This window comes from Polyergus mexicanus, unplaced genomic scaffold, assembly GCF_030449975.1.
Source record: "Polyergus mexicanus isolate NDT 795.1 unplaced genomic scaffold, iyPolMexi1.0 SCAF_2, whole genome shotgun sequence".
Lineage (NCBI taxonomy): Eukaryota > Metazoa > Arthropoda > Insecta > Hymenoptera > Formicidae > Polyergus > Polyergus mexicanus.
In genome coordinates this window covers 1,348,175-1,369,891 of record NW_027223322.1, presented here as the reverse complement: position 1 = coordinate 1,369,891, position 21,717 = coordinate 1,348,175, and the positions used below count along the sequence as shown (strand labels likewise).

The 21,717-nt window shown below is 37.0% G+C and overlaps 3 protein-coding genes across 10 annotated transcripts in view; 2 read left to right on the top strand and 1 right to left on the bottom strand.

Moving 5' to 3' along the window:
• Positions 1-5,662, top strand: part of LOC138943016 (uncharacterized) — a 129,817-nt gene extending 124,155 nt beyond the window's left edge. For all 4 annotated transcript variants that reach the window (XM_070313559.1, XM_070313551.1, XM_070313545.1 and 1 more), the window contains exons 6-14: positions 101-817; positions 1,176-1,395; positions 1,484-1,591; positions 2,045-2,139; positions 2,258-2,647; positions 2,885-3,017; positions 3,194-3,448; positions 3,547-3,666; positions 3,903-5,662. In XM_070313559.1, the coding sequence (XP_070169660.1) occupies positions 101-817; positions 1,176-1,395; positions 1,484-1,591; positions 2,045-2,139; positions 2,258-2,647; positions 2,885-3,017; positions 3,194-3,448; positions 3,547-3,666; positions 3,903-4,085 (2,221 nt within the window). In that variant the 3' untranslated portion in view covers positions 4,086-5,662. The remainder of the gene's footprint in view (positions 1-100; positions 818-1,175; positions 1,396-1,483; positions 1,592-2,044; positions 2,140-2,257; positions 2,648-2,884; positions 3,018-3,193; positions 3,449-3,546; positions 3,667-3,902) is intronic.
• A 990-nt stretch (positions 5,663-6,652) lies between these two features.
• Vps36 (vacuolar protein sorting 36) lies at positions 6,653-11,952 on the bottom strand. Of its 5 annotated transcripts, none has more exons than XM_070313477.1 (7): positions 11,394-11,951; positions 11,128-11,323; positions 10,689-11,047; positions 10,459-10,623; positions 10,170-10,385; positions 9,917-10,088; positions 6,653-9,168 (listed from the first exon to the last, which is right to left on the bottom strand). In XM_070313477.1, exons 1-7 carry the CDS (start codon positions 11,544-11,546, stop codon positions 9,143-9,145), a joined length of 1,287 nt encoding a protein of 428 aa, XP_070169578.1. In that variant the 5' UTR covers positions 11,547-11,951; the 3' UTR covers positions 6,653-9,142. The 5 variants fall into 5 exon arrangements, with proteins under 5 accessions (XP_070169578.1, XP_070169571.1, XP_070169585.1 ...); XM_070313470.1 differs by lacking the exon at positions 6,653-9,168 and adding an exon at positions 9,193-9,523 and having other exon boundaries at positions 11,394-11,952; XM_070313484.1 differs by lacking the exon at positions 6,653-9,168 and adding an exon at positions 9,193-9,527.
• Sbf (SET domain binding factor) lies at positions 11,791-21,252 on the top strand. Its single transcript, XM_070313463.1, has 12 exons — positions 11,791-12,563; positions 12,886-12,971; positions 13,046-13,333; positions 13,432-13,651; positions 13,745-13,986; positions 14,075-18,375; positions 18,447-18,594; positions 18,696-18,841; positions 18,920-19,146; positions 19,279-19,485; positions 19,578-19,660; positions 19,916-21,252. The coding sequence occupies exons 1-12, from the start codon at positions 12,464-12,466 to the stop codon at positions 20,006-20,008; spliced, it is 6,141 nt and encodes a 2,046-aa protein (XP_070169564.1). The 5' UTR covers positions 11,791-12,463; the 3' UTR covers positions 20,009-21,252.
• The last annotated feature ends 465 nt before the right edge of the window (positions 21,253-21,717 follow it).

Below are 21,717 nucleotides of genomic sequence, written 5' to 3'. Positions count from 1 at the left end.
TAAAAGCTTACTGATTTATATTTAAAATATTGAGATTATCAATGTGTGCTGAAGTCATAAAGCCGCTTTTATTCGATCTTTTTTGACGTTGACTTTACAGACAATTGGAGCATCCTTCCAAAGACCCGGCGCGACTTAGGTACGGGATGAATCATTCCTTAGATAGCCGCTTGGACAGCGAGGATGTCAATCGGAATTATGGCGGCTACGAAATCATCCAGAGGAATCATGTCGTGCGATCGTACGCGAGGACTGACTCGAGAGGGTTACCGAATAGCTTGAGCGCGACAAATTCGTCAAACGCGGCCAGTCAGATGATCATGGAATCGATATACGGACCTCAAACCGTATCCAAGATGCTTCAGAATAGCGATGAGCTAAACCGCGATCACAATCGGAAAAACAGCGACATGCAGAATATCGAGATGACTCCATTCAAGAGCACTGTTTCTGATCACCAGGAGGATGTCGATCCGTACATCTTTCACGGCGCTTTATCCAAGTCGCAAGACCTCCAACGAGTCTCGCAGTATATTCAAAGTCTGCCCGATTTTCCCGTCTACGAGCCCGTGAACGAACTCCAAACCTATTCGAGTCGGGAATCGGTATTGTTCGCGAACGCGATGCAGGGATCGATCAGAGACGAGACGAAGATCACGAGCGAATCCGCCTCGAGTCCGATACCGCCGCCACCCGCGCCACCAGATCCACCGCAAGAGATCCCTAAGAAGAGTAGCCCGACCACCGGCGAGAGAATCTTCAGCGCGCTCAGATCCGTCACCACGCAGAGTTACATAGATGCTTCGGAGTTTTATAAGTGAGTTATTATTGAAAAGTGACTAGTTTTATCAAAAATTTACATTTTATTAAAAACTGACAAAAAAAAAAATATATATATATATATATTTGTTTTTTATATATGAATTAATTAAAATGACGCGACAAATTTGTAATTTTGACTCTTTTTATTAATAGAAGGTAATTTTTATTTTAGAAAAAGAAACATAATTATACATATAAAGTTTTTAAATTAATTAGAACTTTTTCTAAAAAGAGTATTCAAAAAGATGGAAAGCATGAACAATTATCTTAATCATGGGTACTATCAATTTTTATAATATTTATTCTTGATCTTATAGATCTTTTTATATCTAATTGTAATATTTTTTCTATAGTTCGGTGCTTTCCTCGGCGCAACAAATACAGCGGCTTACGTTCCCGCCGTTCGTAAACGATAACACCGGAGATAATTTACAGGACGCTGAATACTTGCAAGATATGCGGGATATTTATGCGGAAACTGATCCTGATGTGACCGGTCCGGATGGTTCGAGACGGAGTTCCGACCTTTATAGTCCTGAACTAAATCTCGAAGCTCACAGAACAGCGCAAGAAGTACTAATTAATTTTTCGTTTTACATAATATCAAGAATAATTTATATTCTTCTTTATTCTCATTTTGAATCTGATATTTTTCCTGTAGGTATACAATAGTCTACAAGATCCACCGTCGTCTCCTTTGTTGGTTAAAGAAAACAATCATGAGTCTTACACTTATTTATCAGATCCGAGTTTCACCCGAACGTCGGAGGTACGTGTTTTTTATTTCTTTGTAATACGATGAAAAAGATATATATATCGATTATAAGAAATTTATTTAAGGAGGTATACCTGTTTGTGAACTCTCGAAAAATGAATATATTTTCTGGATTTTTTTGCAACGCAACGATTTAATATTATTAAGTACTTAAATAAAAATTTCCAGCTAAAAAAAAAATTTCATACACATCGTGCATGAAAATATAAATCTACAAATATTTGTATAACTTTAAAAAAAAAATTTTTTTGAAACTAAAAATTTTTAATTAAATACTTAATAATATTATCTTAATATTGTAAAAAAACAAGTTTTTATCAAATCGTTGCACTGCAAAAAAATCTAGAAAATGTACTCATTTTTCGAAGGTTCAAACGGCTATGCCCCCTTAATATAAGATATATCTGTGTATTATATATGCGTAAATTTATTAAAAATCAATTTTAGGATATTTTCAACAGCCTCGAACAACGACGTAAAAGTATAGAAAGATTAAACGGCATTCACGAATATGTAGAATTTGATGTTGCCGATCCATCAAGGTAAGAATTGGACATCGTAAAAAAAATTATCCGCTATATTCCTCTAGATTATCTTCTCTTTGTTATCTTTAAGCATTGTAAACGCATATACATTATCTATAAAATTTGTTCTTTTTAGAAGACGGAATAGTCAAGAACTCCATACCTTAGAAGAGGTGCAAGCAAAGAGACGACTTTCGCAAAATCTGGAGGAGTCATATCTGAGTTACGCAATGAACGATTACACTAGATTGGGAAATCGTAGAGGTTCACTCGGTCCCGAGCCGGAACCACCGCCCGACGAATCTACCTTAAAGAGAGCAATCAGTTGCGAGAGCGTTTGTTCCGACACTAGCGTGAATCTGAACGATCTCGAAGAAGCACCCGTTGTAGGCCACATCTGCGTCGGACTCGAACATGAAAGATGGGGTGGTCGCGGAAGCGACTGCGAGGGCGATTTGGTTGTGAGCATCCTGGAAGCCAGGGATCTCGTTGTCGACGATACTCCAGCGCAAGATACTTTTGTTAGGTAAATATTTCTCTCTTTTTCTCTTTGCTCTTCAATATAATGTTGTTATTCTCAATAAAACTAGCATATAATAATTTTTGTACGTTAATTTTTTTATTATAAATTCGATTAGTAATTCTTTTAGAAAATATACCGCCATTTTCTTTTATAATGATTTATTCTCTCTTTTTCAGAAATAACTAATTAATAATTAATTAACTGTTGAGCATGAATGTTTAATATATATTTCTTTTGCAGAGTATGTCTTTTACCCGACAGGCAGACCCACGTACAAACAAGGATTTATAGGGGATGTCCATCGCCTAGTTATCAGGAAAAATTCCTATTTCCCCTCGATGGCGGTCCGGCAGGCAAGACACTTCTCGTTGAGGTGCTTTTCGCTATTGATTTTTGTTCACGCTATTTCTATTTTATGCAATTTAAATATTACAAGTAGCAAAATAGATAAGTTTGCTTTTTAACTGAATGATTTTAAGTTGATTTGAAGTTCGGTTTGAGTTTATAACGGTGCATGAATTAAAATAGATTTTTCTTTCCATTATTCAGGTGTTTTCTGATGAATCCAGCATCGGCGGTGGTGCGTCATTAATCGGTGAAGCCAGTTTAAAGCTCGGGCCTGTGGGAAGGCCACCAGCTACAACATGGCTACCGCTCAGTGGACCTGCCTTACCCACTCCGCATCTAGGAGAGCTGATGTTCTCTCTTAGTTACTTGCCAACGGCAGAGAGACTCACTCTCGTAGTAGTTAAAGCTCGCAACTTGCGCGGCGTGAATTCAACTCCGGGTGATTTCTTCGTTAAGGTAATTTAAGCTGATCATATTCTTTTATATTGTATATGTATTTTAATAAATAATTTAAGAAAAATGTGTTAACATATATTTTTTTTACTTTTATTAAGGTATACCTACTTCAACAAGGAAAAAAGATGCATAAAAAGAAAACGTCCGTAAAGAAAGGCGAGAAAAGTCCAATCTTCAATGAAGCCATAATATTTAGTATGCCAGCGCACGCTTTACAGGTTTTGAATAAATTTCCATTTTGAAATGATATATATGTATAAATATTACAATGAAAACATATTATATGAAAATATAATATCAATTTTTCGAATCAATCAATTTTTGCTTAAGAATTACGAATTTTCTTCTAAATCCTTCCAATATTTAATTTTTTTTTATAAATCGATGTATGTTCTGCCTACAAATTTATATCTAACTATATAGAAATATTTCTATCGAATATACCTTTTCCCAGACTATACAGTTGAGATTGACGGTGGCGGAATTGAACGGCGACCAAGGTACGAATCCAAAGGCGTACTCTGTCGGCCACATCATCATAGGATCTACCTCGACGGGAAAAGCGTTGGCGCATTGGAGACAAATGTTGGCGGCCTTGCGGCGTCCAGTCGCCATGTGGCACCCACTCAGAAAGTAGAAGCGGAATCGTCGCGTTCGCAGGACGAGAACGAAAGGATGATCGGAGCGGCGGAAAGCAGAGTCTTAAAGTATTATTTTTCGAGCGCGCGTGTACCATCTCGTATAAAGTTTTGTGTCATGCCCGCGTTCTTTGATGTATTTATGCGTGTCCGGAAGAGATACACGCGTATTTGTATAATCTAAACGTAAAATAAGAAATGATCTCTCATACACACGCAGAGATGCGTGATGCTATAAGTATCCTATTTATCTAGTACGTTAACATTCAGACGAACGGTCGTTCAGATCACTGTGGGTGATAAATGTGTGACATCGTTTAACAAAGAAATTTATAATTGATACGGAATCTTACCGCACGTCGCGAGAACCGATATTACTTATCTTAATTCTCCAGTTTGTAGAAAATGAACTCGTCAAGTGCAAATTTTGCGCGTACGTCATTATTCGAAAAATTGTGCAAACTACAATCGATTAAGTAGCAAGATTAAATCTTTCTTCTAAAAGGATAGATAGAACTGGAGGAATTTGACCGACTGAAATACGACATAAAATTTCTAGTAATGTGTTCTGTTACATATCTCTCTCGAAGCAATTAACTCTTTGAAGCAATTACTTTTTGCATTTTATGGATCTCTTTTTTAGAGATATTTTAATTGCAAATTTTCCTCTTAGGAATCAAACTACGAACGTATGACGCCACGCGACTTGAAAATCAATCACATAATTGTTAGTAAATCATTTTCCCGCAATTCATTTATCACTATCATTGTTGCAATTCATTTATCACTATTATGAAAACATTGATTTTTTATTTTCTTGGAGTGATAGATGAATTTTGAGTTCTTTTCGATATTATTCATAATATCACTTTCCTTGCATCATATATATGATTTAATAATTATCATCCATAAAACAATACGATAGCGCACGGTTATTACGCAATGATTATTGCCGTAAATAAAAACGATAAGAATGTATTTTTTCACATATGTGCATTAATTCTAATCACACGATCGATTACGATCTATTCCATAACAAGATAATCTACGCGACGAAAAATCGAAGCCCAATTGCAACATTCGATGGTGTCGGAACTATCTTGAGAGATTGGCAGCTTTTGCAATAGATATAACGATTCTGCATTCGTGAAAAGATAAACACGATTTATGTAAGTGCCATAGCTCCCTATATAAATATATTGATTTTTAGGCAATTATATGTCGCCTTTTAAAAACTAAGGGTCACAATTTTTGACTATCATTAGAATTTAACTAGATTAGATATAAGAGAGAAATATCGTAAAATTAGCATGTAAGGGAAAACTCTGTAAACCTCTCTCTCTCTTCTATAATTATCTTACGAAAAATTCTGTCACTATATGTGATAGTGATCCATATAGGGACGTATGTGACTGCTCCTTCGCAATTTATAATTTGAGAATTTATTCAACGCGTTTCTTAAATTTATTATAATAGATAACAGCAGAATTTAAGTGCATTTTTTTTGCTAGGATTCAACGATAATAAAAATGAACGTTATTTGCTCTATAAAATTAGACGAATTAAAAATGAAATTGTTTAGAATGATTTTGTGATGCACAGAGTTCTTAAATTTTAGGATTGATCTAACTTGAGAATCTTGTGTTGAAATTATTCCTTTCTATTTTAATTTTTCTAACAGAATTAAAAGCTAATTTTTTATATAGAAATTATTATAATTAGCTCAATGAAATATTTCCAATTCCATTTTGGACAGTTATCTCAATTGTCAGAAATATAAAATATTAGTTTTCATAAATTAGAAAGAAATGACAGAAAATTTATTTTTTAAATAATTCCAAATCTTGAAGATTAAAATTTAAAAATTTAATTACGCAAAATAAATTTCTGTGAGTTTCTTCTAATTCTGTGTTGTTTATAAAGCGCGATTGAAACCATCGGCGTACAAATTCTTCAGATACACAGTTCCGATACCCTCGAACGAACCGGTGACATTCGATCACTACTAAAAAGAAAAAGAAAAAAAACGATCGTTAAACGACTCGCACGAATTAGACAGCCTTTTGGACCTCAACGCCTATTCTATAACTTTTATACCTCTTCATATACATGATGGAACTTGCAAGCTTAGTCTTTGTACACGCGCGCATACATGTATGTATATATTATATATATACATAAAAAGAAAAAAGAAGATACATTATTACGAGCAAAATTTTACAATCTATACTGTACACTCTTCTCGTCTCATAAAAATCCACTATTCGCACTTATTAACTTATGCAGATTTTTCTATCGCCAATTACTAATGGGACTAATATCGCTCACTTCCCATTAATCTTCATAAATCTAATTGTAAGGCACATTCCCTTTGCGAACGATATTCTTATCTCTTCATTACATATTATATACGCGAGAATAAATTTAGATAGACGGAAAATCACGCGACAGAGAGATAGTGGAGGAGATGTATTTTGCGAGAATCATAGTGATGAATGTCTTTAATAACGGTGGCTAATAATAGTGGAAAAGATTATACTATTATAACATTTTTTGTAAGCTTCTTATATGCGACACTTAGAGCTATATAATATATTTTACCTATAGTTAATTTAACAATTTATTCATTTCTAACTTTTGCTAAAATTGCTTAAATTTACGATTAAAATTAAAATTTTCTTTATTGATAATTTAAGTTTGAAATTGCAACTTTATCGTCTTTTAAGTAGCTTAATCGAAATAGCTCGAAAACAGCTTTTTTCGCGTTAAATAATACGTACAATTATATATAATTTGCAGATTCTAATTTAAAGCTGTGCGTGCGTGCATACGAGCTATGTATGTGTGTATACTTGATAATGAGATATTGTACATAAGCGAATATACGCATAATCTGTATGCATACATATATATATTATATATAAGCCAAGAATGGCATATTAGCATCTAACACTGTTGTATATCATCAGCACAAACTGAACTTTTATTCTTAATACCTATGGGCGATTTACGTCTATGCGTATATTACGCGTCTGCTATAATGTGTCTACGTGTTTGTCTACACGTAGACGTCGTATATACGGTGTCTCCGAAAACGGTTGTGGAAAAAGCGTTGGATTTTTTCGTAACTTGATTTTCTCGCAACGATAAAGTTATCGTTACGTGAAGTAATACAAGAGGATATTCTTTCAAGTTATTGCTACTGATATACGCACCGTTCTCGGGATTCCCGTGTATACGTTAATCTGATATGATACTACATGCGCAGGACGAGTTCAGGGGGAAAGAAATGAGAGTTGTTTAATAGTTTGCATCTCGTTTTTCAGAATTTAATTTTGTCAAAGGCTAGTTATAATATGATAAAAGATAGAAAACGATAAAAGTAGAAGAATGAAAGACAGTGGAAAGGCGATTACAGCATAGAAAAAGAGTAGGCGAGGACGAGGGGATAAGAGGATATTAAAGAAGAAATTCAAAAAATGTAATACAAAAGAAAAGAGAGATAACCAGAGAGAATGAGAGAAAGAGAGAGAACCGAATGATAATGACAATAATAGTGTAGAGTGATTCGTATCACAAACAGTCACTATATGCGTATCAATAATTATTGCTTCTTTTTTAATAGAATAGATTTAAAAAATTAATTTTTGTTAAATCCTCAAGGCGCACGTCAACATTGAAAACTATATGTTACTAGCAATATGTTAATAAATAAATGATATAGCAATACTATATGCGCGTCGATGGGTAGATATTTCAACATATATCGGTATTATTAATAATTTTACAATGTTAACAATTTGTGGGACGAATCACGAAAAACACATAGCATTGCATGAATGAAACGCGAGAAAAAGTTCACATACAAAATACTATATAAAATTTAAATTATTTTATATTTTTGTTACGCCTCTCTGTGATATAATAAGGGCACATTCACACCCCATCCTGTATATGTATATATGCGTTATAGTCTTCGTATCTCGTTGATTAAAATAAGACCTTTTAAAGAATGAACCTTGCCAAGCCTTCCTTATTGCATTTTAAAATGCACTCGAACGTACCTCGAATGTTAAAATCATTAGGAATTAGTGGAAAAATTAATTATCGCTCGCGCAAATTAATCGTAACAATTTCGACATTAATCTTTATAAAGAAATTGAATAAAATGCGCGTGCGTAAATTTTTTATTTTATTTTCAACGAGTATTTAGTACAATATGTAAATAATTATGGATGTCACACACAAATGACTGTTATCTTGTCCCAAGTATGTATTAATTGGACATAAAAGTAATCGGACTTTTTGATGAATAAATTAATATTTATAAAGTAACTGTTTTTAAACGAACAGGTACGTTCGAGCTTGTGTTCGTCAAAGGTATACTATATATATATGTATTATTATACGACATCTTGTACTATACTATATTAATTGTGCGAACAAATTTAACTGCATTGACTTGTGGAGGACTGTAATTTACCGATAGTGGACGGTATTGTACGGCGGATATTTACATGCTGTACAATATATAACACGTGTCTAATACAGGGTGCATCTGAAATAGTGGATCAGAATTTGTCGATATATTCTTGGATTATGTTTAGACTGAATTTTTTGATGACCAAAGTATGAAAGTAGTATTGAACAAGTATTGAAACACCCACTAATATTTTTTAATTATAAAGAAGTTAAAATTAAAGACTGAAATTAATTAAAATTATTTTCTTCAGATTAAACTTCATCAGTACAAGAGAATAACAAAATCTTATTCTTTATGTTATATAATTTCAAGTAGCATACTTTGAGAGAATTTTAATTTAACTCTTAATTACTAAGATATTTAATCGTGAAAAATGAAAAGTGAAAAAAGATAAGATATTTAAGGGAAAGTCGATTCTAAATTTATCAAAGAATATAATAGCAAATGTATTGAATTGCTATTTTAGAAAATAATCTCCATCCTGTATACTGTATATGCATAAATAATATAGATACGGAAAATCATGTATTATTAATTATACACGATTATTGTTAATCATGGTTGCGGTTCTATTTACACAGTTCGTTCAATGAATAAATCTGAAAAAATATATTTCAATTAAAATGCATGATGCCTTGGACTTCATTGTCTTATCTTACACTTGTTGTGTTAAAACAAGTTTAAAATACACATTTATTTTCATTTATAATGTGTGTATACCATATATTCATCATCTATGTATATATGTTATCTTAATTAATTTCTCCCATCAATCAGTGTTTTTTATCTTCTCAAGCATCGATTGTGTCAAGAGAGATTATGTTAATATAGATATAAAATTTATTTTATTGCACCTTTACAATAATACACACACACATACATATATATGTGCACACACATAATCCCATATAATTTAAAATAAGTTTAGCTTTCTAACTTTTTTCCAAAATTCTTCTGGCTGCGGAATATAAAATATGCGATTCGGTATAATTTTTGATTCATACCATGTTTATGTAATATATACACAAAGAAGTAATTATTATCTTGAAAGATTTAAATTATTCAAAAAATATAATTTAGATATAGGAATAAGATATATACAAATTATATATAATTATAAGAAAATAATTATTTTCGTATATTTTACGAAATAACTGTTTAATTGATTTAGCTATACTTTGAGCATATATGAAGGCTTAAGAAATATATAAAACCTTGAACTATTGGTGTTTTACATGATGACCAATGTTAATCTGATTATTATATATATATATATATATATATATATATATATATATATATATATATAACTATCATATGCTTACAGGGGAACTGAAAATTACTTACTAGCTATCTCTTCTAAAAATAAATTCGGATAAAATCTCAAAGCCTCTATTGAATCGTCTCTGCACGCTTTGCCGTGCTTTTCTGTGACTAGCAATCGCTCGCGCGCTAACAATACTGATATACCCTCCGATTGTGCCAGATCTTCGGCCGTCATAGATTCCTTTTCCCTTAACTGAAAGTTTTATGCAGATAAGATAGAATGGATAGATTAAAAATTTTCATTTTCTTAGTGTTCGTGCGATCAAATATTTACCAATTCCGTTATGCGATCCACAACAGCATTATCGTCGTGAGAACGAATTTGGAGAACCATAACGCCGCTATCAAAGCTTCTTAATACAATCGGTAAACCTAAGGGCGCCAATCGTCTACTAGCGTGTAACAAATCCTCGGGAGACAAAAGTTCTAAACCTCTTGCTCTATTTACACGGCAATAAACATCTGTAAGCGTCATCATGCCACCTATTTCCTGAAATCAGTTATAACATTTCCCATCTTTACATATCCTCGTTACATATTTGCAAAATATGTAAATTGCAAACCTTTATTGGTTCTTCTAAGATATATGCAAGTTGTTTTGCTAATTGTTCAAAGTATTCGTTTCTGCTCTTGTACGCATCTCTTGTTACCGGATCATCGATACCTAAGCTCATTAGATAAGCCTTAAATCTGACAGTCTCATCTTCCGTTATGTCGCCTTGCCTCTCCTGCAATGATCTTGCATTATGAACTTCAATTTGTCCAATCTTACAAAGGAATCATTGAAAATCACCCGTATTTTAGCAGAGATTGTCTTTGAGATGGCCACCATGTCTTTAGCCATATCCATAAGTTTTGTGAGGTCTTGAAATGCCAATGATATATTTTGGTCAGTTTCTTTCTGCTTTTCTTGCAAACTTCTTTCGATACCAATGATACCCGTTCGTGTTTTTATCTGTGGTAGTAATTTTGAATTTCCTCGATTGTCATGCGCATCATTAGGCACATTTAAACTTGTGGTAGGAGTCAACTCCCATACACGTTTTATAATAGTATCGGATAATTGCATTATAAAATTTGAATCTAAACCTTCTTTAAATGACAATTTGACATAATTATACAGGCTATTATCGGCCGGACCAGGCATTTTATCTAAATAAATATAAATACAAAAATTATTAATTTAATTTATAACTTATTAATTATTTGAGTCTTATAATTTTAAATCTCACCAACGGCAGGTTCGGAGAGATGTAATACAATCTTTTTACTACGTCCGAAAGAAAACGGTCCGGGATTCTCTTCCTCGAAGAAAACGATATATCGAAGTAACAGCGACAAACAAGTATTACCTCGTGGTATATCGCCGGGTCTGCCCCAGAGTATTCTGTGACTAGTTAAAATTAATTCGCCGCCTTCGAAGTTCGTCTGTGAAAAGTTATCCTAATATTAAAATAATCCTTTTATCTATATGGTTTAAAAAAAAAACGGAGCTCACTGGGTGCGTCTTCGGAAAGTTCGTTCTCCGCAAGTATACATCCGTGACATCAATTACCTTTGTATCGCCGTCGTAAAGACGCACGGCCATATCGCGTCTCACATAAACCTCATTCGGCATAAGCCGAGAATCGGCGTACTCGAACCTGTTCATCGCGAAATCTTGTCGCGAACTGTCAACAACTGTCAAAACGAAGAATCATGTTCGCTTCCCCCGCGTGCGATTAGTCCAAACTCGAATACGCCTTTAGGTAGAATCCGTACAGTATTGGATCGAAGATCGAACTGCTTTAGCCAGTGAGTAAATCTAACATGACGACCGTGTATATATATATATATTATTGTGACGTGTTTGTGACATGACCGATCATCGGTGGTACCGCATTATTTGTCGCTTCTAAGCGACAAATTTAATTGGCGGGCTCTATACGCCAATCGCGCGTGATTCTTATCGAAAACGTCGACGTTCGTTGAATACAGGCACATCCGGCATAGGAAAAAAAAAAAAAAAAAAAATAATAATAATTCTGGAGTGCGTTGTCTCGTCTTCGTTTCGCATAACCGTGGCGGTGCGTTTCGGTTCTTGACTTGGTGTTCGACGCGGATGGATTCAATAAACCCCCAATGTGGCGTTTGAGTTTGGAAGGTTATGGACTAAGGTTACTACGGGGTGTGGCATCGTTAATTTCGGCGGGTCCGCGAAATTCGGCGAGAGGCGACGACACGATGTCGCGTTAGAAAAACGCGAGAGCCCGTGGCCGTGAGTGCGAAAGGATTCGCGAGATTTTCTCGCTCGCACAGTTTTCTTCCCCTTCCTTTTTTTCTTTCTTTTTTTTTAAACGCCAACTTCTCTCCCCGAAGGGTTGTTGGCGCGCGCGAGATTCCGGTTCCTCACGCGCTGGTAACGCTACGACGTTGAAGGAGATATGTTTGTGATACTCTCGAATCGATTCGCGCGACCGTACCGTTCGACGTAAGTAGGTGGTAAAAGTTATTATTGTACCGGAGCCGCACAGGTCGCGAGCCAGGTACGACGGTCCATGAAATCACGTGCAACAAACACGACGTGGGATGTTGAGCGCAACCACCCCCACTCAGCCCCACGAATACACCGAGATGTCTCGGTTAGCCGACTACTTTGTAGTGGTCGGATACGATCACGAGAAAGAAAGTAAGTCATCGTCGAAAATTGTGTCTGACACTTCTCATTACGGTTAAAGCCAATATTTTTTCTCTTCTGACCCTATCCCCGTTTTTATTATATTAAGATAAATGACATATATTTGTCCAAACTTTATAGAGATTGTAGCAAGGAAAGAGGAATAAAGCGCAATGAAAAATAACAGTCTAATTCTTTTATGAATCATTCCAGCAATTTAGATATATAATATGATTATTTTGTCAATTTTACAATCATGGAATTAATGAAATTTAATCACCGTATATGGTATAAAATTGAAAAAAATATGTAACATATATCATCATGATTATAGGGGGTGGTGTAAGTAGCGGAGTTATATTGCAACGATTCCCAGAGAAAGATTGGCCGGATACACCTTTCATTGAAGGAATAGAATGGGTACAAAACTGATTCTTTTTTTCAGAAACAAATCTATTATATCATTGCTTTACTTACACATATGTCCTACATAGTTTTGTCAACCACAAGGATGGGCTTTGTCGACAGAGAGACAAGAGCCACGCTTCTTTGTGTCGATATTGACAGACATCGATGCAAATCGACATTATTGTGCCTGTATGTGCTTCAATGAAACGGTCTCGATCGTGCCAAGTAAACCTGTAGATGAGGAAGAGGATCCCGTAGATGGAGATAGTCGATCTTTGGTCAGGGCAATACCCGCCATTGCACATCATAGCATTATGTATGCACCCAAATGTCTGGTGCTGGTTTCCAGACTCGATTACATAGAAACATTTAGAGTATGTGGATATTTGTACAGTTATTATCGTCAACTAATACTATTGATTTTATATTTCATTCTATAATGATTTTTAATAATGATCTATTATTCTTATAGAACTGTCTCGGTATCATTTATACAGTGTATGTGGAAAATCTTGGTATACCATTAGAGACTTTAGTCGGAAACATATTAGGATGTATTCAAGTACCTCCTGCTGGTGGGCCACAGGTACGATTCAGTATTGGAGCGGGCGATCGCCAGGCGCTTCAGCCACCAATTAGTCCTTCTCTTCCTATAACTCACACTAGTGTAAATTTATTATTTCAGCAATTAGGTAAGAATACCGTAATAATTAAATTTTTGCGAATGATTCATATAATACCTCGATATAGGGTTATATTACTGATATATACAATGTAATTTCTAGGTATTCGTAATGTGCTAGTATTATTTTGCGCAGTCATGACAGAACACAAGATACTTTTTCATTCTGCTAGTTATTCTCGACTGACCGAAGGGTGTCGCGCCCTGACAGCGTTGATGTATCCGTTCAGATACTCGCACGTTTACATTCCTCTTTTGCCTGCGGCTTTAGTCGAAATACTCAGCACTCCGACGCCATTCATTATGGGTGTACATAGCTCGTTAAAATACGAAGTTGCGGAACTTGTAAGGCAAATTTTATATATGATCTCGAAAAGTCTCACGTTTAAATTCTCTCGTCCAACATTCGCTATAAACTTTATCCTTTTTATAGATGGATGTAATAATAGCCGATCTAGATGGAGGCTCTATAACGGTTCCCGATGGTGTTTCGCTTGCTCTATTACCAGAACCATTGCTCTCTCAGACGCAGGACGCGTTGTCTTTGGTATTGCAGCCAGAATTAACATGCGCCGATTACGCTTTCCCTCCGCTTGCTACCAGAGCGCCGCATTCGCCCATGCTTGATAAGGAGCTTAGAGCAGTGTTTATGAGAACCTTTGCTCAGTTGTTGCAAGGATACCGGAGTTGTCTAACATTGATACGGATACATCCGAAACCGGTCATTACTTTCCATAAAGCGGCATTTTTGGGAGAGAGAGGTTTTACAGACTGCGATTTCACCACGAGGATCTTGGACTGCATGTTTTTTACATCTTTCATCGCGGAACGAGGTCCGCCATGGAGACCCTGTGACGTGTGGGATGAGCTATATAGTAACTTAAGTGATCAGTTGAAACAAGAGACGCAGGATCATCGAGTCATTCTGACGCATATTCAGGAACTGGCGCAACAGTTGTACTTGAATGAGAATCCGAATCCCCAACCGTATGTGCAGAAGATTTTGAAACCACCCGAAGGTGCGTTTGCAAGGATTCATCAACCTCTCTTCCCGCATATTAATCTTGAGCAAGTTCAAGCGATTATTGATGAGGGTCTCGCGAAGAATAATCTCAAGGTCAGGCTGTCTTCTCTACGACCGATTCAACCTCGCATTGTGCCCATGGGTCCGCACATCTCGTTTGTTCACGACACTAGACACCTGGTCAGCAACTCTGCTCGTAGATTAGAAGTGTTACGCAATTGCATCAACTGTATATTCGAGAACAAGATTTCGGATGCTCGCAAGACGTTTCCAGCTGTCTTGCGAGCTTTGAAGAGCAAAGCAGCCCGCTTAGCACTCTGCATGGAGCTGTCGCAACACGTGGTCGGAAACAAGGCTATGCTGGAACATCAGCAATTCGATCTAGTAGTACGTCTGATGAATTGTGCATTACAGGACGATTCGTCGATGGACGAGCACGGAGTCGCCGCGGCTCTTCTGCCACTCGCCACCGCATTCTGCAGAAAATTGTGCACTGGTGTGATCCAATTTGCATATACCTGTATTCAGGAACATCCAGTATGGCAGAATCAACAGTTCTGGGAGGATGCGTTTTACCTGGATGTGCAGAAAGATATCAAGCGCCTGTATCTGCCGGGTGACAATTCGCCTAAACTCATAAACGACTGTATTCTGAGTCCTATCAGTCCGCGGGACGGTAAGGAGTTTCCGTATCGAGATCGATATTCTATTTATCAGGCACAAGAACCATCGGCGCTGGAGATTGCCGCGGATCAAATGCGAATCTGGCCTTCCATCGATTCCGAAAAACAGAAAGAGCTTGTGAACAGCGAGGAGAGCACTATGTACAGCCAGGCGATTCATTACGCCAACAGAATGGTCTATCTGTTGGTACCGTTAGATATTAGTTCGAAGACGCATCGTCAGGATCACATTTACGACGAGGAGCGCGCAAGTAATAGTATCACGAATAGCGTAGCGAGTGACAGTGGTGATGCCGAGTCCGGATTCGAAGAGACAGATCCAAATGAAACCGGCAGTGCTGTCATACGAATGGTTTCGCGATTCGTCGATCGCGTCTGCACCGAGGGCGGTGTCAGCGCTGAACACGTTCGATGTCTGCATCAAATGGTTCCAGGCGTCGTTCATATGCACATCGAAACGCTTGAGGCGGTCCATAGAGAGAGTAAGAGGTTGCCGCCGATACAGAAACCGAAAATCCTGACACCTAACATGCTGCCTGGCGAGGAAGTGATAATGGACGGCTTGCGTGTTTATTTGCTGCCAGATGGCAGGGAAGAGAGTTCCGCAGGATTGCCCAAGATACCGCCTCTCTTACCGGCCGAGGGTGCCATCTTTCTTACGAATTATAGAATAGTGTTTAAAGGTATACCTTGCGATCCGTTTGCCTGCGAGCAACTGGTCGTACGAGCCTTCCCCGTGACATCTCTAACCAAGGAAAAACGAGTCGCCGTGCAACATCTTGCGCATCTGGATCAATGTCTTCAGGAAGGTCTGCAATTGCGTTCCTGCACGTTCCAGTTGATAAAGCTGGCTTTTGACGAGGAAGTCACGCCTGAGAATATCGATACCCTAAGGAAACTCGTACACAAGGCGCGATATCCGCCGCACATCTTTCATCACTTCGCGTTCAACGGTCAAATCCTAGTCACACAGACGGCGCATCATAAAAATAAGGAAAAGAATGCCACGCTGAAGGGTTTCGCGAAAAAGACACTGTTGAAGACTGCACGCAAGGCCGGTTTTAAACCGAAGCAGTCGTCCAAGCGACAGAAGTACGTGCTGCCGAATATGAATCTCATTAACAGCAATAACAAATACATGACATCGCCCGGACGAATGAGTCTACCGATGACCGACAACAACGATCTCAGTCATGACGACGATCTCAGCGTCGATGACTTTGAGATACCTGGCATGGTAACGCAGCCGCCGACGGATGCCAAGACTCTTGAACGTTTATCTGAACGTAGCTATGTTAGAGATTGGTATCGGCTAGGTCTTTATTCGAACGGACCGCACAATAATCGTCGCAACGAACCTTTCCGGCTAACCTCAGTGAACTGCGCTTATATGATCTGTCGGAGTTACCCTGCGCTTCTAATCGTGCCCACTTCCGTGTCTGATGAGAGCATCCGACGTTTCTGCAGGCTTCATCGTCACAGTAGAATGCCAGTCGTTACTTGGAGACATCCGCGAACGAAGGCTCTGCTGATACGGGGCGCGGGTTATCATGGGAAAGGCGTGATGGGCATGTTAAAAGCCCATCCGACCTCCAGCAGTAACCTCAAGACCACGTCCTCAGAGACCACCTCTTCTCTGGAACAAGAGAAGTACATGATGGCGCTCGTCGCCGCGACGCCGCTCTCTGTACTGCGACAGGGTTCTGCTTGGGGCATGTCTGACAGTTCTTTAAGTATAGACTCGCTGTTGCTGGCGGCGGAAGATCGCATTGTCACTCCTGAGCAGTCCCGTCGTAATCCGTTTAACAAACCTCTCAGCACTTTCAGCTCGTCAGGCGGCAAAGGTCCAAAGAATTTTGGTCGATGGGGTTCTTTGAAGGACAAGAGGCACAACTCGCAAGCTTCCCTGACTTCCGTTCATCATCAGCGCGGAACTGTTAGACATTCCGCGGATTCCGACAGTGGCACGGAATGTGTTCACACGTTTCAGCGCGCGGCTCTCTATATTCTGGGCGAGAAGGCGCACATGAAGGGCGTGAAGGCGGAATCCGCTCCCAAAACAGATTTCATTCCAGTGGAATACTATGACGTGAGACATACCAAAGCGGCGTTTAAGAAATTAATGCGAGCATGCGTGCCAAGCTCGCCAAACGTGGAGCCCGATCAGAGCTTCTACAGGCTGATTGAGAGTTCGGAATGGTTGCAGCAATTGCAAAATTTGATGCAATTGGCAGGTGCGGTTATTGACCTTATGGACATGCAAGGTTCGTCAGTGGCTGTCTGTCTGGAGGATGGTTGGGATACCACGACTACCGTTTGCTCCGTAGCGCAGGTGTGCCTGGATCCGCACTATCGTACAATCGATGGTTTCAGAGTCCTGATCGAGAAGGAATGGCTTGGATTCGGACACAGATTTGGTCACAGGAGCAATCTCGCCGCAAACTCGCAGACGACAAATTTCACACCCACTTTCCTACAGTTTCTCGATATAGTGCATCAGATACAGAAACAATTTCCTCTGGCCTTCGAATTCAACGAATATTATCTGAAATTCTTGGCTTATCATTCGGTGTCTTGCCGTTTCCGCACGTTTCTGCTAGACTGCGAATTTGACCGAGTTGAGTGCGGTATCACCGCCATCGAGGATAAAAGGGGTTCCTTGACGAGTCATCATAAAGGCGTGGATACCGGCAGCGACGACGACACGATCTATCCTGGCGGTAGACTAGCAGGAACTGGAAATACTGGCTGCAATCTCGGGCAGAGTATATTCGATTACGTGGAGAAGCAGCACGCGAGATGTCCACTCTTTTACAATTTCATGTATACGCCCAACACGGAGAATCCTGTTCTGCGACCGGTCTCGCATTTACCGAGCCTTGACATCTGGCAGTTCTACCTGGAAGAGGAGTTGGCACATGGTCCGGCGTACGATCTCGAAGTGTTGCAGCAGGATTCCCAGCAGGAGGAAGAGGCCGAGGCTGCGGATGGTGTGGTGAAGAGCAATCGTAAAGTGGTCACTCAGGGGTGAGCGAATCGATTTTAAATGCCACATTTTAGCATTCTGTATGCTGAAATGACACGTAATTCGTTTCTAGATATGATGGAGTTAGCGCAATGGTGCCTGATCAGTTCTCACATCTCTTGGAGGAGATTCATAAATTGGAGACCGAGTTGGGCCACCTACCGCAAAAGTGGAAAGTACTTTGGGATAAACTCGAATTGCCGAATACCGACTCGCTTGCCGTAAGTTACAATTATTACGGATATATTGTAGATATCATAGAAAAGCTTACGCGAATTTTAATTATTGAATTTCACATTTGGATTGCCTCTTTTTTCTTCAGCGACACGCGTCGTTCAGTACGGCACTAGTACGATACCACGGTCGATTGATTCACAAACGTTCCACCTTGGAATTGCTGTTACGTGGCAAACTCGCTGGTGGGAACACCACCGGGAACGAAGGCTCCGTGTACGCGCATCCGCACAGGTATCAATCGAGATCCATATCTCTAAAATAATAAATTGAAATTAACCAAATACAAATCACATTTTACATTTATCGAAGATTCGAACGATTGGATTCCGCGACGCCGACTCACTGCGATGCGTGCTCCGGCGTACTATGGGGTCCCGTGAAGGCTGGATTAAGGTGTATCGACTGCGGCCATGTGTGTCATGATAAATGCGCGGATGCTGTGCCAAAGAATTGCACAAAGTATAAAGCTGTGACAGATAATCTCCAGACTCACACCCTCACGAGAAGCGGGGGCGATAACGGAAGCGTAAACTCAAGTATGCGCAAGTTTCATTAGATTAAATTAAGCACAGCTTTCTTTCGCATATAATCTTCACAGTTATATATCGTTATCGTCTCTCCAAATTTTTTTCATATTAATGTCGAGTTTTTTTGCATTTTGCTCGTAGGTGTAACAACTATACAAACCAGCTCTCAACAATATTATGAACAATTTTCGAGCAATGTGGCAGAAAATAGAACGCACGAGGGCTATCTTTATAAACGGGGAGCTTTATTAAAGGGCTGGAAGCAAAGATGGTTTGTACTGGATTCTATAAAGCATCAATTGAGATATTATGATGCAGTAGAGGATTCACATTGTAAAGGATATATAGGTATGTAGTTGAACATGCAAATTGATGTGATAAGGGAGGAAAAGTTTAAACAGGATATGTATTATACGAAATCAAATTGCACAAAATTGCAGATTTGGCTGAGGTGGTCTCTGTTACTCCAGCTGCGCCGATGCCCGGACCACCAAAGAAAACGGATGATAAATCCTTCTTTGATGTAAGTATATATTCTTATTTTAATAGAAAAAATATACGCGATCTAAATATACAAAAAAATAAATCGACTCTTCAAGTATAAGCAATTTCGGATAAAATAAATTACAACATGCAAAGTATCATACGCGTTACTGACTCTTGTGTGTATTTTTTTTAATTTTGCAAGCCGATTTATTTTCGACATTATATCCTTTAAATATAACTTATGTTATATTGCACGATGTATACAAACATGATAGAATCGTTTTCTTTACAGCTTCGTACGAACAGACGGACGTATAACTTTTGCGCCGCCGATGCAGCCACGGCGCAGGAATGGATCGAGAAGGTTCAAGCGTGCTTGCAATAATGTCGCAGCGCGCTCTTATACTCTAGTACTAATTAATAAAATTCTGGATGTGACTGACATAGAGGGTAAAAACACAGATTTTAATTTTGTTACATATACTTGTTACATAGTCTAATTTTTGTGTATATGCGTCATAGATTGCAGTAATCTTGCTTTAAGTATTTTAAAATGCAAACTCTCGTTGGACTGAAAAATAGTATCATAAATTTCAATGTGATACATCCATATCCTTGATATAGGATTAGTATATGAATATAATGTATATTTTTTGTAATTATGTCGCGTTAAAGTTTTTATTCATTCAGCTGGAAGATAAAAGATCGCTATATAATGCCTGAAATCTTTTTTTATTTTGTTTAATATATTTTCTAACGTTTAAATTATAATAAAATATAAGCATTGATCTTACATATAATAAATTGTGTGCATGTCTGTTTAAATATATATACAGAAAGTCTCAGGGTTATCATAGTTTCTGTGAGTTCCTTGAACAATCGGTCTATTTCCTCAATAAAAGAATTAAAAATTTATTAATAAAATAATTGTTATATTAATGATTATATTACGACGAAGTAGGAAGAGAAAAAAGTTCGTCGTGAGAAAATTGTTCAGAATTTATGAATGAATCTTTGTCTGATACATACATATTTGACTTTCTCTTCATAAAATAAGACGTTTTTCTGGGATAATAACAAAGATAATGCAAATTGATACATTTGATGATATGTCGTCACAATAATACAGTGAATATTTCTATTACTTATTGTTAGTTTGATTATATGTGATGAATAAATAAATTTGTTAGCCCATCATGATCTGGCAAAATCATTACTGTAAAGCGGTATCTCATTTCTTCTTTTTATAAAATATAAAAATAAATATTTTATTTCTTTATTCTTTTCTATGAAAGTACCAAAAATTTATATTAATAACAATTTAACATGATCCATGAATTAAAAATTAAACAATTGCAAGAATGTGCTGTGATAATTTCAAGGCATATGTACTATTGTATGCACTTAGCATTTTATGATGGTGCACGCAAAGTTTATAATGCATTATTTTTAGATAATATAAAATTATTATAAAAGTTTTATTGACTATAAATACAACTACAATTAGAAATGCGTCATTTGTCGATCAATTTCAATAATATTTTCGATAATTTCCTGAACGCGCGTTCCAATTTTTTTACCTACATCTGCTTTTTCATTGTTGCGCAAGAGAAGATAATGCCAGATATAATATATACATAATTATGATATATTATTTATAATATATTAATATATAAAATAATTAAAAATTAATATATAATTGTTAAAAAGTTAAAAAAATTATGTATATAATGTATGTAATACATAATTTATTGAGAAATTATGATTTACATATATGCTTATTAATAATGGTATATCATTCAAAGCATTTCATAATTTTTTGTTTTTATCATTATAAATACATTAATATATTAGTTATATGTTTAAATATTTTATCATAATTATTGTATATGTATATATTTTACATAAATATTTAATTATTGTTTTGAAATAGATTTCATTATAACAATATTAATTTAAATTTTGCGTTACCAAGATCATCAATATTACATATTTAAAAGAAATGTTGTACGAAAGCACATGTTAATTTTATATTAAATCGAACCTTAGCGCATTATGATTAATATTAAATATTTAAAAGAGATATGGAAATAT

Bases quoted from the DNA above. Each gene is read 5' to 3' on its own strand.
- Sbf (XM_070313463.1), top strand. From the start codon at position 12,464: ATGTTGAGCGCAACCACCCCCACTCAGCCCCACGAATACACCGAGATG. The intron at 13,987-14,074 runs GTAAGGCAAATT...TCCTTTTTATAG, and splicing joins AATACGAAGTTGCGGAACTT to ATGGATGTAATAATAGCCGA. The intron at 18,376-18,446 runs GTGAGCGAATCG...ATTCGTTTCTAG, and splicing joins CGTAAAGTGGTCACTCAGGG to ATATGATGGAGTTAGCGCAA.
- Vps36 (XM_070313470.1), bottom strand. From the start codon at position 11,546: ATGAACAGGTTCGAGTACGCCGATTCTCGGCTTATGCCGAATGAGGTT. The intron at 10,624-10,688 runs GTGATTTTCAAT...AGATCATTGCAG, and splicing joins CAATCTCTGCTAAAATACGG to GAGAGGCAAGGCGACATAAC. The intron at 9,524-9,916 runs GTAAGTAATTTT...TTCCGCAGCCAG, and splicing joins ATTTTTAGAAGAGATAGCTA to AAGAATTTTGGAAAAAAGTT.